We start from the raw sequence: 19983 nt of genomic DNA on the forward strand, positions 1-19983 counted from the left end.
TTTGAAGAAGTTGCTGGTGGTGACTTTGAAGCAATTTTGTTTTATTTTTTTCTTCCATCCAAAGTGGAAGGAGTCTCCTTCTCTGGAGACATTCAAGGCCCATCTGAATGCCTACCTGTGCAACCTGCTCTAGGGAACCTACTTTGTCTGGAGGGTTGGACCCGATGATCTCTGAGCTCCCTTCCAACCCCTACAATTCTGTGATACTCTGGGTCCTGCTGGAAGCAAAAAACGTAGGCAGCAAGTCCCACCAACTACCACATACAACTAAGGACACCACCTGCCCAGGTCCCCTTAACAACCACACACCATGCCTAGCCTGGTCTCTCTCTGAAGGACTTACCCCCCTGCTGGCAGCAGGGTCATCCAGCTGACACTAAACTCATTAGCTACACCTCAGTAGCAGACTGGGGTGGTGAACTTTCAGCCGGGCATTCTTCTCTGTGCTGGGCAGAGGTTACATCAACACGCTGTGCACCACTGCTCCCAACCCTGAGTCATCCAACCTCCAGTTTCTGCATCTTTTTTCTCGTTTCAGGGAAATGCTTGTGGAAAAGATGCCCAGATCCCAGCTGTTGGCAGTCTGAAGGCAAGGCACCCAGGCTGCTGCCTGCTCGCTCCTATAGCTGCAGCCCCATGGTCTGATCACAGCTCTGCCACGGGGTTGGGAGAAGTGAGAGCAGAGCCAGCTGCTCATGCCCCAGGGTGAGTCCTGCAAGGGTGGGACCCTGAGCATCCTCAGCACTGGCCTGCACTGCCTGGTGGGTCTCTGGGCCGTGAAATCAGCACACAGAGAAGCCCTGTGTTGCACGAGTGGCCTCTCTTGCACGGCTCCTGTTCCTGACAAGTGTCCCCACTTCTCTGCACAGCCACTGCAGGTGTTCCAGGGATGCCTTTTCCACTCAATTTTCCTAGCCTGTTCCCACATGCAAACTTTTTCAGTGGAAAAGACTGTCAGATGAAAAGTTATTTTTGAAGATTAACTAAGGATAAATCCTCTTTTCTCCCCCTTGCTATTATGGTGCTTGGATTAAGACTTCATCCACATGTAAACAGACTGTAGCATGGAGAAAAGCCCTTGTCTTGCACAGAGCTCGAACCGTATAATCAGCAAAGAACAAAACCTCTGCAAGCAGGGGAAGGAAGTACTGTTTTAGAGCAAAATATTTATATTTTGTGGAATATTGGCCAATTACAATATTTTTCTCCAAATAAAACATTTATAAGATCACTGAAATAAATATTTAAGGATGTGATATACCAAAGTCCTGAGTCATTCCTGATGCAGACATTTTCTCCCATTGTTCAGGCAGCTTTCCCATGTAGGGTTTGGAGTTGGGATGACTGCTGGTGGCACTGAGATGCGCTGAGAGGCCTGGTGGCATGCATCTGGGAGTGGTGGTGCTCCTCCTGGCACGGCGTACCTCCAGATTTGAGCCAAATACCTGCACGTGCTGCAGAGATACAGTTCCATAAACCTCGAAGATTGGCTATCACATTGTCCATGTGCAGACAGGCAACAGAGGTCTCACCAGTACCAGTTGTGTAGTGCAGCCTGCACATCGACACCACAAGGAGGTGGCTGCATGTATCCGACCATAGCTTCTCCTGGCTGCACCACTGACTCTGCTCCAGTGCAGATAGGAGCCCTGGGCAGCCTTGGGGGCCTATGGCAGCACCACTGACCACAGCTCCAATGGTCATGAATGTGGGGAGAGAGGGAGAAAAGGCCTCTTTCCCTTTTACCCGATCCCCCTAGCCCTTAATTAGCAATAGCTTTGCTGAGTGATCCCTAAGACAGCACCCACCCTCACTCTCCACCCAGGGGAGGCCTGACACCACCTCTCACACTTCTGTTTGGTTGTTGCTCCCTCCAGCAGCTTAGCTCCAGGTCAGGGCTGGCCTCACATGAGCCTCTCCACTTTCTGCAGTGCCTGGTGGTTTCTTTCATTGCTGTTCCTCCAGTTAATCTCAGCCCAGGGCTGTCTGCCTGCCCACAACGTCACCCTTAACGTCATTAACGTTCAACTGCTGACACGGCTGCTGCAGCATCTGAGTTAACTTTCAGAACATGTACTACCTCAATCATTAGCTCAGACTAAAGACAGACTCCAAGAAGAACAAGAGCTCAGGATGTACTGAACAAGCATGGCAATATCTCCACACAGCCTCCAGATCAGACACTGATGGGGTTACAGGACTACTGAGGACCGGTCAAGTTGTCACATGAGATGATCACACGATGCTGGTGCAACCCTTACTGAGCTGCTACGGTGCTTTTGCTCCATGTACCATCTCTTGGCAACATGCTTGTAGTTGTCACATTGACCTGCTTCCTGCAGTCACATCGTGCAGCTGTACAGCAGACAAGATGCTTTGCATCTGTGTAGCTCCTCTCATCCTCCGCCACCAAAGCAGATGAGCTCTTTGACGTCAACTTCACATGATGCAGAAAGGCATTTTAGAGTTCCGGGGTACTGTATCTGCCTGCATCTAAAGTTAAGGTAGATGAATGCCTTCAGAGATGATAAAAAAAGTTTAACACACAGTAGGATTCATAAAACAGAGGAGCAGTTCTCTGTTGACAGTCACTGAGAGATGTATTTATAGGAAGAGCCTATGGAGCCTTCCTCCCTCGATAGAATGTCCCCGCTATGTTCTCTTCCAGATGTGATCATTTGGCTGTTCAGCTTTTCATTTGTATCACAGCCCCATCTCCTTGGATGATACTTCTAAGAGGCACCTACACCTGAGATTTCCCTAAGCTACAAGGTCACTAGTAGCTTTGTGATCACTACAAGATCATGTTTTCAGTTGCTTGCAAGTGTGCCAGACTGAAACAATTTGAGTTGCTCGTGTTAGACACGTCCATGGGGCTGGTTTAAGAAAACACTGAACAGATAACACAGTCCACACTTTCAAATAATGAGATAGGAAAAACTATTCATGAACAAAACAAATTTTGCTCATTAGTCATGTTGTTAAGAAGCCCGCAAGCCTTCCCCCATCGTGGTAGAGGCCACTAAAATGTCATGCAATCAGCTTAGAAGGAAAGAAGCCTTCAGGCTTGGACCCTTCTTGTCATTCCTGGGGGAAACCATGCAACTTGGCCAAACTGTAAATCTCTGATCAGTGCATGCCATTCATAACCCTCTCAAGTTTGTCAGCTGAATTCTTTTAAGACTCCAGTACTGTTCCACATCCACTAGTTTCTCGTGGGCTCTTCTGTACATCATTCTCAAAAAGGCACAGAACTTTTTCTGTTTTAAGCCCAACGTGGTGAAGAGGTGGTATACTGACATTTTGTATTTTTTTTTTCTCATCTGTTAATTCCTTCCTTTGCCTAGTTCGTTAGGGAAAGATAGACTGAGGATTGGGGAATCCTGACTGGTGCAGGAGGATCCTCAACATCCAGACATTCTGCTGACAATTTCCTGGTTCTTCCTTCAGGATGTCTCCTTGTTCTAATCTATTCCTTCCCTTCCCATTCTTCCGCAAACTAATTTACGAAGTCACTTCTGACAGCCAGTGTCTTATTGAGAATAGCATCTAGATTGAAATAATTAATTTAAATCCATGGTGTGACTTCCCCATGAGACAGGCAAGCACGAGGCTGACATTTGGCACTATGGAAAAGGTTGTTGGACTTCAGTGCCTCCCATACACGTTTAGGTAGATGCATCTGAATATCTTGGTCTCCGTGTCTTATAAGGACTGACTCACTGACTACTCATTAAATGACTGTTCCAGAAAGGAGAAAGCCAGGAGCTATGTCTCCCCACAAATGAGAAAAAGAGTCTTCCACGAAGAGAGGTGTCACTCCATGTCTACTTTGAATTAGTCAGCCAATTGTTCTGCTACTTGACTCAAACAACAGAGAGATGGGACGAATGTTATTATGAATACAAGAAGTGTGTCCACTCCAGATCACATAAGGCAGAACTCCTTGCTAAGAGAAACAACTAGAGATAAGACACTTGTTTTTATCTAAATTCCTGACTTCATGGCTTGCATTCTTGCATTGTCTTAGATTGATCCTGAGATTTAACTCATGCCCAGGCAAAGTCAGAATGGTTTGAATAATGTTGCTCCTCTCTTTGAATGAGACAATCATGCTCCATTTAAAGAAGAATATCTTATCCTGTTTTGAGAGTAGCACATTTCATGGCAGGGAGAATTTCCATCTGTAACAGAAGGTAATCAGGGTGAATCATGGAGCTCATGGAGCGGAGCCACTGTGCCTCAAAGCACAAAAGAACAAAAAGCTGCGAGTCCACACGATGTTTCACAGCCCATTAAGGTAAGATTTTTTTAATTCCTTTTACAAATTCAGGGCAATAGAAACAGGATCCATGCAAGTTAGGTTATTGTGTTCTGTAATGGCAGATGAACTTCTTGAGAAGTACACTGAAAGTGCAAAAACAACATGGACCAGAACTTCAGCAGCTTTTGTCACAATGTATACAGAGGACTTCGCACACAGAGACAGTGCTAGATGCTGATTTTTCTTTCCAGAGAAAGGAAAGATAAAGGAAGCACTGGTAAGCCACTGAGGATCACTGGTGAGGTTCCCAGGTTTATTTTCCAGTACAATCACTGCAGGTACTACTCCAACAGGGAAAAACACATTTATATAGTGCAAAAGTTTATGTTTCTTTGTGTCCATACACACAGAATAAAGCCACTAACTAGCTTTGGAAACTTCAAAGAAGTGTGGGAAAGATGCTTTGTTGCACTCATGGCACTTGTCTGGTTCAGGCCACAGTACCTACCACTGAACAACTCACTCCTGGGGTACTGGCTTGTAAGTCAAGTTTCTCAAAAACTAAAGACAAATAACTGTTGATTCAAGGACTGTGCAGGTATTACAAGCAGTTACCTCCACTTTTCAGAACAGGGGCCACACAACTGAGCTGTTGTTGAACACAGCCAAGTACCTCTGGCTACAGCCAGACTAGCGGGAAGAGGCTTTGCAAATCCTGAGCCAGAGTAAGGAACAGACACTACACAGGACTCCGTGGGAACTCTCACTGAACCCGGGAACACAACTTTTGACCAGTGTGGGTTCAAAAGACTAGTTTTCCAAAGGGATTCGGGGATTACTTCAGAGTAGGAAAGTTGTACAGACTGAGATGTCCACATTCAACTCTGTGTGAGAAACTCAAATACAGGTTAAAGAAGAGCAGGACGGTTTGCCTCACGCCTCAGCCTGCACTGGATGGAGAAGCCACCATTCCACAGGTCATTTATCAGGCTAGTCATGTGCATCACAGCAAGCTGTTGCTTTCTACTGCAACTGAATAGCCCCTCAAAAGTGAGGGGGTGGGTGACTTTGTCACATCTGTGGAAAAGGAAGCAATGGAAGATGCCAGATTCATTCTGCCTGCTGGGGTAAGATGTCTGCAGACGCTCCCATGTGCTGAACAGGAACTCAAGAAAATGGTGCTGATGGCAGATGGAAAAAAAAAAGGAAAAGTGTTTGCCAAAACTAATGTAACAGAGAGACCTAGAACTACTAACAGTTTGGAGAGACAGTTCCTGAGATAAAAGTCATGCCCAGAAAAGTATGTAAGTGAATTTGCAATGGGAAGACTTCCATTTCACAAGCAAAGGAACTGAGCAGTTTGCAGCAGTGGCACACACGCAAAAAGAGCGCATCACCTCTCCATTCACTGTCAGAAAGGCTGCCCATCAAAGAATAGCTATGTTGTGGCCAAATCAGAGCTGTGGTGTGATCCAGTGTTGTTTTGCCAAAGGTAATTTCATTCTTTCTTGGATGTCTGGCAGCTCAGAGGGCTAATGAACAACAACATAATCCTTTATAGACTTCAGCAAGAGAAGCCAAAGAGCAGAAGACAGAAACATATCTGAAATCTACTTCGGAGCAGCTACAGAAAAAGTAAAAATGAATTTTTTATTTCTTTTTTTGTTGGAGAAAATGAAAATGACTTGGAAGTCAACACCACGAATTGGTGGGATGGAAAAGAGTAATTTCCTGCCGAGGACTGATGAAATAAAATGGAACTGCAATGTGCCGGTCTTCTCCCATAGGCCAGGTGCGAAGGACTAGCATCCAACCCAGTCCTGGGATTCCATAGCAGCATCAATTAAGGCATCCAACTGCGCTGTTGCAGACTGACACAATACTCTCTTGAAGCTGTTAAACTCTCTGTTGTCAGGAAAGGAATGTTGTTCTTCCCCAGACATAAGATGATGAGACTGTCACAAGGTTCCTGTTAGGAAAAGAGGGTATATCCTGAGTACCGAACAGGGCAGGGCTGACAGGATACAAAAGTTTTAGATTTGTGTTCCTTAGTGACATGTACTTGGATATCTACTTTGCCCTCATGTTGATTGGGTTTGCATTACTTTTGACTATCTGCTTTTCATATTGAGTGCAATATGATGCAATGAAAGCTGAGTATGATAGATAATGCTACAATCTTTAAAAGACCCAAGCAGGTATTTGTCATAAACCTTCAGACACCTAAACACTGTTACTGCCAATAATTTTCCTAATGCATTCATGCAGCTCAGATGTTCTGCCACGCATAGCTTTTCAAAGAGAAGGCCTGAAAGAATCACTGCACATACGTATGCAGTCATCAAAAAGTCACTCTACACATGCATACAGAGAGCACTTTGCTTCAGCAGCAATAACAGGACTCATGCACTAGAAGGAATATTTAGATTTGTGCTGATTGAGTTGAGGATGAATAGAACTAAATCCCATGCCAGGAAGCAAAGTTCTCAAGTAAAAGCTGGAGAATTGTCAGCTCTGGCCTGGAGATGTGTCTGGGGACACATCGCACACAAAAACACAGCCCAGAAGGTGTTGCAAACAAAATGGGAGGCAAGCAACACAAACATCTCAGCCATTCACCTTTGAAGCTTAATAGATAATTAGATCTAACTTTTCTGTGCCTTGTTCCAATGCAGTTCGCTCCACCTCAGCTTCTGCAGGCTGAATTCCTTCCAGTTTGGGACCTTTGGATCACCCAGATTCCTAGTATCCAAGACACAGCTGCAGCCGTCCCGTTTCAGAGTCCATTTCCGAAGCATTCGGCATGTTTTTCCAAGCATTCAGCAGTGCAATTCAGGCCTTCAGCATTCTCGGTGCCTGCGATTTCGAGAGGTAGGACACAAGGAAAGCAGCGCAGCTTCGCTCTGCCGCTTCAGCTCAGACGAACCGCAGGCGCAGGAACGCGACAAGACCGTTTGCGAGCTTACATACCCTCCCTATTAAGATATTTTAAGAAGCGTGGAGACATCCAGCTGCTTCTCCTTAACGCCTCCCCGAGCATTCAGCAGCCCCCAGCAGGCAAACCCAGGCGCGGCGTCACCCTAAAGGAGAAGCCGCCGGTCCCCGGGCCCGCTTCGGGGGCGGCTCCTCCCGCTCCGTGCCAGCCGTGAGGCCGCCGCTGGCCCCGTTTCCGTTGATTTTTCCCCTCAATTTTTTGTCCCCGGTGGGGTCGCCGCGAGTCCCGTCACCCGCGAGCCCCCCCCACAGACCCCACCGGCCGCCTCCTCCTCCTCCTCCTCCTCCTCCTCCTCTCCCCGGCCGAGGCCTCCCGTCAGGCGGCCCCCGCCATGGCTCCTCCGTCAGGCGGCTGCAGCCCGGCCCTAACGGGCGGGGAACGGGGACGGCTCCGCCTTTTGCGGGGTTACGGGGCGGAGGAGGGGGGGGCTGCGGGCGTGACGGTGGCGGAGACAAAGCGGGAGCTGGGCCGCGGGGGCTGTGAGGGGAAGGAAGGGGAAGGAGAAAGGGAAAGGAAGGGAAAAGGAAGGGAAAAGGAAGGGAAGGGGAGCGGCTTCCTCGGCAGCACAGGGGGATCTGCGCGTTATGGTGGCGGCCTCACGGCGAGGGCGGTGACTGGGGTTGTGTGTGGAGGAAGAGGAGGAGGAGGAGGAGGAGGGGGGTGGTGGTGGATAAGGAGGAGGAGGAGGAGGAGGAGGAGGCGGCCTCGAGGGCGCGCACGCGGGCCGCCGCCATGTCGTGTGTCAGTTACAGCAGCCTGAACCGGGCGCAGCTCACCTTCGAGTACCTGCACACCAACTCGTGAGTACCGCCTGCCTTGGCTCTGTCTGTCTCTTTGCAGCCACCGCCCGCAGCTGCCGCCGTCGCGGTGGGGCAGAAAGGCAAAAAAAAAAAAAAAAAAAAAAAAAAAAAGGCAGGAGCGGGGCCCAGCAGCGCGGTAGGGTGGTGGGGAAGGGCTGGCAGTGCTGCGGAGCCCCGGGGCAGGTAAGTGCGGAGCCCGGGGGGAGCTTCGTGAACAAACTTCGCCCCCGAAGCAGAGCCCCCCAGGCTTGGCACCGAGGTGGTATCCGGACGGCGGAGGTCCTGTGGAAGGATGCGTGATGGGGGGACGCAGGGAGCAGCTGCTGGGCCCGCCTGGCTTCTGCTGCCGTCTCCCTCAGGAGAAGCCTCGGGTTTCAGGCGGCTGTTGGCTGGTTTCGTCCGCGCCTGGATGTCTCGTAGAGGTATGTTTCTAATGATGAGAATCTTCGGATGGGCTTCGTGAAGGAACTGCAGCTGTTTTCGCTGTAAAGTCCCCGATACAAAATCTCCAGGGACGAGACAAAATTTCACCTGCTTTAAAATTGATTACTTCGGAATGGATGGCTAGGAAATGAGAAGTGCTGCTGGGAACGGGTGCTTAACATGGCTAAGCGTCCACCTGAGACGTGCCTGGAAAAAACGAAACAACAAAACACAGTAATATTGCTGTGTCATGAGCAGAAGAGTTTAAGGAAGGAGCTTACCATGGCCAAACCATCTTGAAGAAGAAACATGAAGAAACACTTGGCATCTCTTCATTTTGATCAACTGAAGACCAGCGTCAGGTTGTCTTCTAACATTTTGTGGAAGAGTTGACTCTGAACGTTACCATCAGAAGATACCAAGTGCCACCTCATCCCTTGCACGCTACTTTCAATGTACGAAGGCAAGCTTAGAACGAGGGACCTCAGTGGTCTGCAGCAGTCTAAGGACTACTAATGCACAAAACCGGACAGCTTTATTTTTGAAGCAGATCTGACTGTGCTGGTGATGCAAGATATGGCTACAAGAGGAACTACTCAGACAAATTTCACATGTGCCAAGAACGTCATCAAATTCTTCTTGCTATAAGGAAAGTAAGGGGTTCTGCACAAAAGAGTAAGATGGTAACAGCCAGATGTCATCCTTGGTTCCATGTCCAGTGGCTTTGTTCTCTGGTTTGGCCTGTAGCAGTTGCACATAGAGCAAGCAGTCTGGTGCCTGAAGATAAGACAACATTGAGTCAAGTTCCTTGTGCTGCCTTCTGAAATTCTCATGTCTGGTTGTGGAAGGCACATATATGTTCATACATATTAGAAAACTACGACATTGCCCTGGTGGTGGCTTGTACTTGCCTGTAGGACAACAGGATTCTGGCTGTTTCATAAGAAGATGAAGTCTGTGCCACAGAAAAGACTGAAGGTGTTGTTCCTGCCCTAAAGTAATGAAGTTATTTAGTATTGCCACTATACTTCTTGTCCTGCATACGCTGCTGGTGTCCTTGTAGTATGCTGCGTTATAAAATTGTTAGGAGGAGCTGGAGGCTATCGATCATGAATAAGCCAAAGCCAGGGCTTGTCATCCACTGTGAGCGAAAAGCCTTCGGAGATCGTGGGGATCCCTACGAAGAGCAGTGAAAAAGAATGGAAATACTTTTTAAAATCAAAACCAAACAAACAGCAAATAAACAACTTCTATCTTTACCCAACAAGCCAACCAACAAAAACAACCAACCCAACATACAACAACCTGAGAACAGCATAGGTTTTCTGATGATGCAGGCTTGTCTTTCAGACTATTGTTGCTCTCTGAGGAAAACCATACCATCTCAAATTGCGCTTCAGTGTCAAAAGAGGTTTCATAATGTGGAGGTAGAATTTCTTTAAGTTGTAGTTTAAAGTCAGCCCTCAGTGTTGAGCAGCAGAAGGAAACCATGACTTGTATTTGCTCCTTTTTTAGGCTCTTTGAAGGAGAGATAAGTTGTGATATATCTAAGGGTATGCTCCGAAGTGCTTTGAGGACCAGATAAACTGGCTCCTGAAAACTTGAGGACTTACAGCTGATATTTTGAATGCTTTCATAATGCTTCCATGCCTCATGGCAAATTTGACAGGATGTACCTGAAGCATTTCAGTTGCTTTTTTATTTATTTCTCAAATAACACTGATGTTATCCCAAGTGCTTTTATGGAACTTGAATAATTGAGCTATGTGAAAGTTCCTGTATATTATGCTATAATATCATTATGCTGTAATGAAAGCCTGAGAGCATAAGCACATGAAAATTACCAGTGCGTGGTTGTTGTGGTTTTAACCTGGCCGGCAGCTAAACACCACACAACCGTTCACTCACTCTCCCTGTTCCCTCTCTGGGATGGGGTAGAGAAACGGGAAAGTGAAGCCCATCAGTTGAGATAAAGACAGCTTATTAAGACAGAAAAATAACAATAATAACAACAATAATGATGATAATAGTACTACTACTAACAATAGTACTACTACTAACAAAACAAGTGATGCACAATGCAATTGCTCACCACCCGCTGACCGATGCCTAGTCTAACCCTGAGCAGCCAGCCCCCCCCACCCCAGCTAGCCACCCTTATATCTTGTTTGGCATGACCCCAGGTGGTATTAAATACCCCTTTGGCTAATTTGGGTCAGCTTTCCTGGGTCTGTCCCCTCCCAGCTCTTGCTGTACCCCCAGCCTCCCCGCTGGCAGGACAGAGTGAGGAGCTGAAACGTCCTTGGCTCTGCGTAAGCGCTGCTCAGCAACAACCAAAACATCAGGGTGTTATCAGCACTCTTTTCATCCTAAGCCAAAAAATAGCATCGTACCAGCTACTAGGAAGAAAATTAACTCTGTCCTAACTGAAACCAGGACAATGGTCTTTAGGGTGACTTCCCAAAGCTACCTACCTGTCTTACCAATGATTGGGATTTTTTCCTTGAAAACGAGATGCTGCCACTTTAAAATGCTTCCAGGGCTATTCATTGAGATGATAACAAAAATGCATCTCATCTCAGCCAACTTTTTTTTTGTATATTTTGAATATTTGTAATGCACGATTGAAGGAGCTTGTTAAAATCTGAAGAGCAGAAATTGTCTTCAAACAGTGTTGTATAGAAAGAGTTAACTTGTGATGGAACTTGAGGGTTTTTTTTCTGTAACCAGAATTCCCCTGTTAAACACAGCTTGAGTAGAAGCTCACTCAGATGAGAAGATTTCAGAATAACTGAACGGTGGACTTGAGGAATACGAGTAATAGACAAACAATATCTCCCCAGCTGTCAAGCCCTCACATTTCTTCTTGTGGATATTCTGTATTTTGGCTTGAAACAATGCAGTAACAAGAGGATAGCTCTTGTTTCTGACACTGATGCCAAACTTCCAACTTAAATATTTTCCCAGATGTGGCCTCCTTCAGCACAAACATAAAGTCTTACATCTTTCATTAGTTATTAGGTACTTGTCTGACTATGTAGGATTGGAAGTCCAGCTGGGTTCAAACAGGAATGATTCTTGAACTCAGAACATAAGCTGCCTCTTTCTTTTTTCCTTCCCACCCCTTGGTATGCTACTCTGAATGGTTTGTAGACGTGCTTGAAATTGGTCACGTTCTATGGAGTTGCCTGACTTGACTTTTGTAACCCGTATTTGAATAGATATACTGGCGGCCTTAAACGTCCCTGTTCTGTTCTTCCTTGGCCAGTTTGGCCTCCTGCATGGATGGAGCTGCCTTGAATGAAAGGTAGAAGTTGTAAGAGGGTTCAAAGTCAACCCACTTATGCCAAGTTTTCACTGAGGCTGCAGATTTTTATAATGCTTTCTTCCTGACTCCCCATGTTTCATTTAAGCAGTCGTATGATCCGTAATAGTTGTATTTCTCATGCTTTGATTGATGTTGGTATTGACTCCGATGATGATGATCTAGCTTATGCTTAAGTATGTCCAGGTTGTGTACAAGCTTGTACAGCCTCAATTTTACCAACAGCTCATCCTTGGATAAGGAACCAACAGTTCAAAAACAGTATGTTTTTGACACTTATGTTGCAATAAAATAGCCTTTTTTTTTTTTTTTTTTTTTTCCCCAGAGGATGGGGAGAGGATTGCTACCAGTTGATAATGATGTACATCAGGTATTTTAGGCACGCTTGGTTGTAAGGCGAGATCATGGTTTTTGTTAGGCCAAGCACTACGTGTGACTTCAGTTAGATATTGACAAGATAATTTGGGACATTTCAGAAGTCTTAGTGTTGAGATTAATTGCCTTGCATTAAGTACATTATGGTGTATATATATTTTTGTTAGTGGTAAATAGCTTGAATTGATTTCGCTTGCTTGTAGCAAGGTTACGCTTTTCTTGGTCAGCAGGAGAGATTCCATTTTTGGTAGGTGTTTTCAGTTGGGTATGGTGTCATGCTACTTAGAAATAATGTTTTCTCTCGCCTTTCTTATCCTCTGATATTTCTTCAGCTATTTTGTTCCAATATCTTTCTTTGGAAATCCCTGTGAACATTTTTCCTTGATGTTAAGTGTTCTTTAAATTGTAGACTGAAAAATATTTACACAGCATAGTTACTAGTGCTACAGAATCCATTTGTTTGTGGTCTTTCCCTGACACAGGCTAATTTTTAAATGTGTTTCTGGGATGTTGATTTGTAGAGTTAAACTAAATGATAGGGAGCACTTGAAATACATGTATGTGCACGGGAAATCCTGCTCAAATGAAGGAGTACCAGGTCTGAGCTTCTGATGCAACTTTCTGACCAGTATGATAGTCTGATTTTAGGTATAATTTGGCATTTTTGTGTAGTAGTGAAAACAGGTTGTATGTGAAGAGGTTTCATGCAAACTGAAATACGTAGATAAAAAACATCTTCTGAGGACTCAGTCTCTTCATCAGCCATCCTAGAGGAAAAATAAACTGCATAAATCCTTCTTGGGTAGATTAGATTATTTGGTTCGGCAAGATCAACTGTTTCTCCAGGTATTGTAGCTGCAGTTAATAGATAAGGGTAGATACATCTCATCTACATGTGAAATAATTGTTGGATTTTGAAAATGCATAAAGAAGTGCATCAAGGGCCTTCAGTGGAGATACTGCATTAATGTTGCGGGCAACATATTGGAATCACTTTACTAGCTTTACTGTTTCCTTACCATGTTTTGTGTTTTGTTTTTTTCAAGGTTAAGGTGCATAACTAAAGCCTTTTTATGGGTGCTGCTTATAAAACGTGGTAGTTCAAAGGCTAGAAGCTAAACATAGCTTTTGTGACTGTGCTAGTGGCAGCTGTCTGGATGATTTTAGCATCGAGTTTGGAAGGTGGTGTGGTACAGTGGTAGCAGAAGACTGTCTTTTCTGAACTAGGAGCAGCTGCATCTATAGGAGGTCTAGCAGGATCTGGAAATTTCTCCATGTTAGAAATAACTTTTGCAATGTGAATATGTGCATGGTAGAGCTGGACCTTATGCGTAATATAAATCTGTCCATATTTTACATACAGACAGTGTTTAGTTGCCACAAAGAGACTTGGCAAAGTGGTGAATAATTGAGGATTTATGAATTGTTGTCTCATTCATAGGCAGTGACTCCTTCACAGGTCAATAACTTTCTCTGTTATGTCTGTTAGGAATGGTTGCATTTATCACGCAATGTTTTTCAGAACATAAAGAGAATCAGGTTTGCTGAAACAGACTCTCCATTGGGCATCTCTGCTGAGCTTCTGCTCCCAGCAGATAGTAAAACACTAATTTTTAGCCTTGTGTCAGTAACAGGCATTGGTATTGTAGACATACAATTTGACTTGTTTAAAATATGTTTTAGATTTGAGTTTATTCAAGGTCTCTCTTCCGTGTCAGTGTAACCCTGCTGATTCTGTTTTGTTGCAGAACTACCCATGAGTTCTTATTTGGTGCCCTTGCTGAACTTGTGGATAATGCCAGGTATGTTTCTGAGACTGCCTAATTCCCAAGGGAGATTCAGTAAAGATTTAATTAGTCTGTCTGTTTAGGAGATCTTGAGCAATTTTCATTTCTAGTAGACTTCAAGAAAAACAAAAATAGAAAACCTCATCATGGTTTAGTGTAAATATCAATAGCAGATTATGTAAACCATTAAGGTTGGAAAAGACAAGATCATCTGGTCTAATCATCACCCTACTACTACTGTCACCCACTAAAGCGTGTCCCTGAGTACCATGTCCAGCCTTTCCTTAAGAACCCCCAGGGACAGTGATGCCACCACTTCCTGGGGCAACCCATTCCTATGCCTGACCACTCTCTGAGAAGAAATGTCTCCTATTTTACAACCTGAACCTCCCCTGGTGCAACTTGAGGCCATTCCCTCTTGTCCTATCACTGGTTACCTGCAAGAAGAGGCTGACCCCCAGATCCCTACAGCTTCCTTTCAAGTAGTTGCAGAGAGCAGTGAGGTCTCCCCTGAGCCTCCTCTTCTCCAGACAAAACCACCCCATTTCCCTCAGCTGTTCCTCATAGGGCTTGTCTTCCAGGCCCTTCACCAGCTCTGTAGCCCTTCTCTGAACATGTTCCAGAGCCTCAATTTTTATTTTTTTTTTTGTAGTGAGGGTCCCAAAACTAAACACAGTGTGTTTCAGTTGGTCCTCTTATACTGCCACATTCAACCCCTAAAAAACAAAGTAGTATTCCCAACAAGGTAAGTTTGAATCACAGAATAACTAAAATTAGAGGGGAAATTGTGAGAACACTTTTTTTTTTTTAAAGGGAAATAATTTAAGGAAAAAGTAACTCTTCCTTTTTGTTTAGAGAAATTGGTAAAATAGTGATTACTGGAGTTGTGACTTTAAGATCCTTCAATAATTTTTCGCTCCTGATAGTGATAGGATGAAAATGAAATCAGAAGTGGGATGTTGAAAAATAGAGCAAGAACAAGTAGAGCAATTGTGATAATTGAGAGACTTGGTACTTGGAAATTAGAGGTGTTAGGCCACATTTCTCATACTGCACTCTACAGCGGCATACCAAGCCTTGCATATTTATTCCTTCAGCTTCATCAAATATTATGATGTGATACTGTGAAAATATTTTGAGATTATTTTCTCTCGAGCATGAATCGTCACACTATGCAGTTAGTAGTGTAAGGAGCTGAACTGAAAAATTTCTTTGTTGGAAAAAGTCTTTGTAGGAAGCTAGCCAGGACTGTACGCCTATGTATTGAACCGCGTTTTAACTCAGATCAGCAGCTGTTGCTGTTTTCACTTTTTCTACAACATAATGTAGCTTACTTTAGACTGAGGCTTTTTTTTATTTTCAAACTCCTTATCTCTGTTTTCCTAGAGGAGGAGCTGTGCTTATACACTGTTAGCCTTCTGGGAAAAGTAGTTTTACTCGACTAGAGATACAGCTATGAAACAAGGTGACTTGGCATTTAGGAAGTAGGGATTTATTGCACTAGCACAACTACACTCTTCTGATCAGTAAACCAAAGATATGTGAAGGTCTACATGGCACTTGGCAAAAAATAAAATAAAAAATTGGTGTGAGAAGGCAGCAACAGTGCTGTATGTGCTACTTTTTCCAAGATAGAGGAGGATAGAGCATATGAATGCCTTTAATTAAATGATCTTTTAATGACAATTTCCTATGACAAACGTGAATGTATTTGGATGGAGTTTTTTTGCAGAAGTTACTAAGCTTTTCATAGGCAGCTTGACCAAAAAAGTTTAGGTGTTGATTGCATACAAGAGGGAGCTCAGAAATGTGTGCTTCTTTCTTTTTTTCCTTAGCATGACTTTGGTTAAAAAGTCAGTGATATTCACTGTAACTAGGTTTAATTCCGTATAGTAAGAATGTTTTTTGTTTGAGTTTGGGTTCAAATAGGCAAAAACTGGAACAGTGTGTGTTTTACTTGTCCGTTAGTGCTGTCTGCTATGCCTCTGTGGACTTTGGTCTGTGCCGTTGGTTCATCTTGGAAACTATTGCATGTGCCTGGCTTTTAGCTTCATTTCTATTTGACATTTGAGTCCTGACTGCGTTTTTATTGCTTTGTAGAGATGCAGATGCCACAAGAATAGACATTTATACTGGTAAGTCACTCCTGCTGCTTCATTGCATGTCATCAGCCAAGTCACAAGTTAAAACTTGGATTTAGGCTGCAAATGTGTTGCGCCTGGTAGAATGAGAGTGAAGGTGTTTATGCTTTTTGCTTTTTGTCCTGTGCCCTGATGTCTGTTATCTTTCAAAAAGTAGTGACTTTATAAGTAACTGAGGCAAGTTTGCTAGACCAGTTTTCAGATGAGGTTAGATAACAAAGTAAACAGCAATTTGTACTGGGTGTTCAGGAAACCCGCTTTTACAATACACCGTTGTTGTAGCGTATATTTACATAGAAGTAAAAGTGTAGGAGAAATTAGTCATTCTGTTATTAAAAAAAAAAAAAAAAAAAAAGGTGCCTTTTTTTAGACCATAGCCGTATTAGGTTTATGAAAGTCCAGTTTATTGCATTACTTTTCTCGTGAACACTGTTTAGTTTGATTCCATTTTATGAAGCTCGAATTTCTGTATGGGAGTATTGAAAAATTCTTCTCTCATAGAACGGCGAGAAGACCTGAGAGGTGGATTCATGCTGTGTTTTTTGGATGATGGAACTGGAATGGATTCAAGTAAGTGACACAAGTTACATTTATATTTTCAAGATGAGGTTTCATTTTATGGCTGAAACTGAATTAACAGCTTGGTCCTGTTGAAAGAGGGAAGTTCTGTGCCTAGTTCTGTATGTGTTCCTGCCTCTTCACTGTCTTTTTCAAGCAGTATCACTTATCAAACTCTTCACCTCTTCAGTTTGCAGTAAAATTAAGAAAATTGTTGTGCTGCATCATAGAGATGAGTCAGCCTGGTCTGTAGTTTTCCAGCATACCAAAGTTGGCCTTGGGGCTGGAGGGAGAATAACGTAGCCAGAAAAGGGAAAAGGTTTCTGAGCATGTTAGGGGCTGCAGAGCGATTAGTTAATCTTGTCTCCAGTATGAAAGTGTGCCGTGACAAAAACTTCAAACTTGACTTCGAAAGCATTTTTCTGTTCTTTCATCATTATCACTGGTAGAGGTCAATATTTGCCAATATAAACTCTTAGGAGCATGAGAAGAATATAATAAATGCAAGTCTGCCTCATCGTAAGAACTAATGTCTGTCGGATCTAGCAGAAGTAAAGCCTTCTTGCAGTGCTTTAGCATCATTGAACAGTACTGTTAATCCATACCACCTTCTTTGCATCTTGAAGATGGCAGCTCCTGCTTTGAGGAGCTCTCTGCTTGGCAACATTTGTACTTAAACTGCAGTCTTCCTATCTTATGCTGTAGAGTCAAAAATCCTTCAAAATATTTGAGTATTCAGTGTCATCATGGTACAGATAATTTTTAAAAAGCAGTGCATCCCGCAGGGAAATATAAAGCTCATAGCACTGGTTCAAAAGGTTAGCTTTTTCATGGGGGACTACTAAATATGAGACAATTAGAAAACCAAACTCTAGATCTTATGCTGCACATCTCAGGTTGAGATTTCTCATATTATCAGTGGTGTCATTGCTGAGGATACTTAGATTTGAGAAATTTAACCTACTGTTTGGACTCTCAAGGTGTTGCATGATTTTAATGACTCAAAAACCGATTGTAGATTGACGGATTACAACTAATTTAGGAAGTAATCTGTATTTGTATTATTAAATGATAGAAACAAATGAGTCTTTAACTTGCTTTTTATCCCAGCTCTAGTAAGCTTAAGCTATATTTTGAAGTTTGGGAGCTCAAGAGTGCTTTCGTTTTACATACTTTGGTGAAAAACAATGTTTAAATGTATTTGGGATTCTGGCACTTTGTTTAAAGGCACACATACATGTTTTTGTGTGTAGTCAATGACACTTAGAGGACCAGTGTCAGAAGAGTGGTCTGCATATCTCTAAGGGTAAGTGTGTCTATAGTCTTGTTAGCACACTGAAGTTTCCTCTTGTGTTGATGGATTTTTGGAATAAATCTTTGGTCTCTCGAGGAACTTGTATGAAACTGGTTTCTCAATAAATAGCTGTGCTCAGTCATTTCCCTTAGATAGTTGGTTTTTATCTGTAGTTGTTAAGGTAATGAAAGATCTCAGAGCTTCTTCCCGCTTTTCCACTGTCCCACTGAAAAGTTGACTGGAAATCTTGCACGCCACATGCACGCAGCTGATGCACACCCACTGCGAGCACACCCAGGAACACCCCGTTGATGCACTCTGCGTGCACACGTGCACTGTGCACAGACTGCACGCGCTGCGAGGAGGGGAACAAGGCAGAATTGTGGTCAGTGGGATGGAGTCCAGTGGGAGTCCTGTATCCAGCGGAGTCCCCCAGGGGTGGGTACTGGGACCAGTGCTGTTTAATGTATTTGTTAAGGACTTGGGTGAGGGCAACACTCCAGAAATAAACAGCTTTATCCCCCAGTTCTATATCCCAGCTGTCTGATGTTTCTTACTAGGATTTTTTTTTTTTTTTGATTTGGAATCATAGAAACACCTAGGTTGGAAAACACCTCAAAGATAAGTACAAATCTTTACTTAGCACTGCCAGCGAAGAGGCCACTTCAACACTTTCAACACTTTCAGTGAAGAAATTTTTCCTAATATCCAACCTTGACCTCCCCTAGTGCAACTTGAGGCCATTTCCTCTTGTCGCATCACTTCTTGCTTGGAAGAAGAGGCCAACACCCACCCTACTACAACCTTCTTGGAGATAATTGTAGAATGATAGGTCTCCTCAAGCCACTTTTTCTCTAGTCTCAGTTCCCTCAACCACTCCTCACAAGACGTGTTCTCTAGACCGTTTACCAGCTCTGTTGCCCTTCTGTGGTCACACTCCAGCACCTCAATGTCCTTTTTGTAATGAGGGGCCCAAAACTCAACACAGTATTTGAGGTGCAGCCTCACCAGAACTGAGTACAGAGGGACAATCACTTCCATAGTCCTTCTGGTGATGCTATTTCTGATACAGGCCAGGATGCTGTTGGCCTTCTTTGCAACCTGAGCACACTCCTGGCTCATATTCACCTGGCTATCAACCAATACCTCCGGGTTGCTTCCTACCATGCAGCTTTCTAGCCACTCTTCCCCCTGGGGGCCTGTGGCATTGCATAGGGATGTTGTACTCCAAGTGCAGGACCTGATTCCTTTTCTTGGGCTTAGAATATCAATCTGCCATCTTCACTGAATTCCTTCAGATTGTTTTTTTTTTTTTTTTTTTTTTTTTCTTCTTGTCTGTTTGGCATAGATCACGTCAACCCTCTTTTTGTTGCCAGGGAGTTTATTTTTAAAGTCTAGTAACTCTGAGACACAACAAAATGAACACAGTGTGACTAAAATAGTTGTAAGTGAAACTCCCTGTAGAGCCTTAACTAAAAATTTGGGAAAAAAAATAAATTTATACCTTGATTTTTTTGGAGGAGTGTAAAGACTAAATCTCTCCCAAAGACAAACTGTAGCAGAGAGAGAAGCTCCCTCACCCTTCAGGAGTCCCCTCTTCTGGGCAGTGTTTATCCTTCTCTTCCCAAGAAGAATCACCTTTTTAGGGTGGCTTTAGGTCTCCACCACTGAATGATAAACCATATGTTCACCTTGTCTGAGTGAGGAAATGCGCCAGGCAATTACTCCTTTCCTTTTTTAGGCTTCTGAATTTGTTCTCAAAAATAGCTGTTGATACAGCTTTTAGTACAGCAAGGGGAGAGGGGACAGTAATGTTCTCTTCTTAGAATATCCCATATACCCCTGTTTGACTAGGCTTTAAAACTAACACAATAATAACAACAATAAAATCCACATCTCCAAATATGAGATAATCTTCTAATGTTTGCTTTGGCTGGCAAGAAAACACCATAGGAGGCTGAGGAAAGGGAAGAAGTACTGCAATCCAGTCAAAATTTGTATTTGCAATAGTTGTCCCCTCC

The 19983-nt window shown here is 43.8% G+C and overlaps 1 protein-coding gene and 1 long non-coding RNA gene across 2 annotated transcripts in view; one reads left to right on the plus strand and one right to left on the minus strand.

Moving 5' to 3' along the window:
* Positions 1-5889: 5889 nt before the first annotated feature.
* LOC311215918 lies at positions 5890-7506 on the minus strand. The gene is made up of 2 exons (XR_014618930.1): positions 6884-7506; positions 5890-6233 (listed from the first exon to the last, which is right to left on the minus strand). It is a non-coding gene; the product is annotated as an uncharacterized lncRNA (long non-coding RNA).
* A 479-nt stretch (positions 7507-7985) lies between these two features.
* The window catches only part of MORC2 (MORC family CW-type zinc finger 2), a 38364-nt gene continuing 26366 nt past the window's right edge, over positions 7986-19983 (plus strand). Inside the window, exons 1-4 of the mRNA XM_084297246.1 lie at positions 7986-8059; positions 13931-13984; positions 16070-16104; positions 16612-16680. Of these exons, the coding sequence (XP_084153372.1) occupies positions 7992-8059; positions 13931-13984; positions 16070-16104; positions 16612-16680 (226 nt within the window). The 5' untranslated portion in view covers positions 7986-7991. The remainder of the gene's footprint in view (positions 8060-13930; positions 13985-16069; positions 16105-16611; positions 16681-19983) is intronic.

This window comes from Netta rufina, assembly GCF_964035555.1.
Source record: "Netta rufina genome assembly, chromosome: 17".
Taxonomy (NCBI): domain Eukaryota; kingdom Metazoa; phylum Chordata; class Aves; order Anseriformes; family Anatidae; genus Netta; species Netta rufina.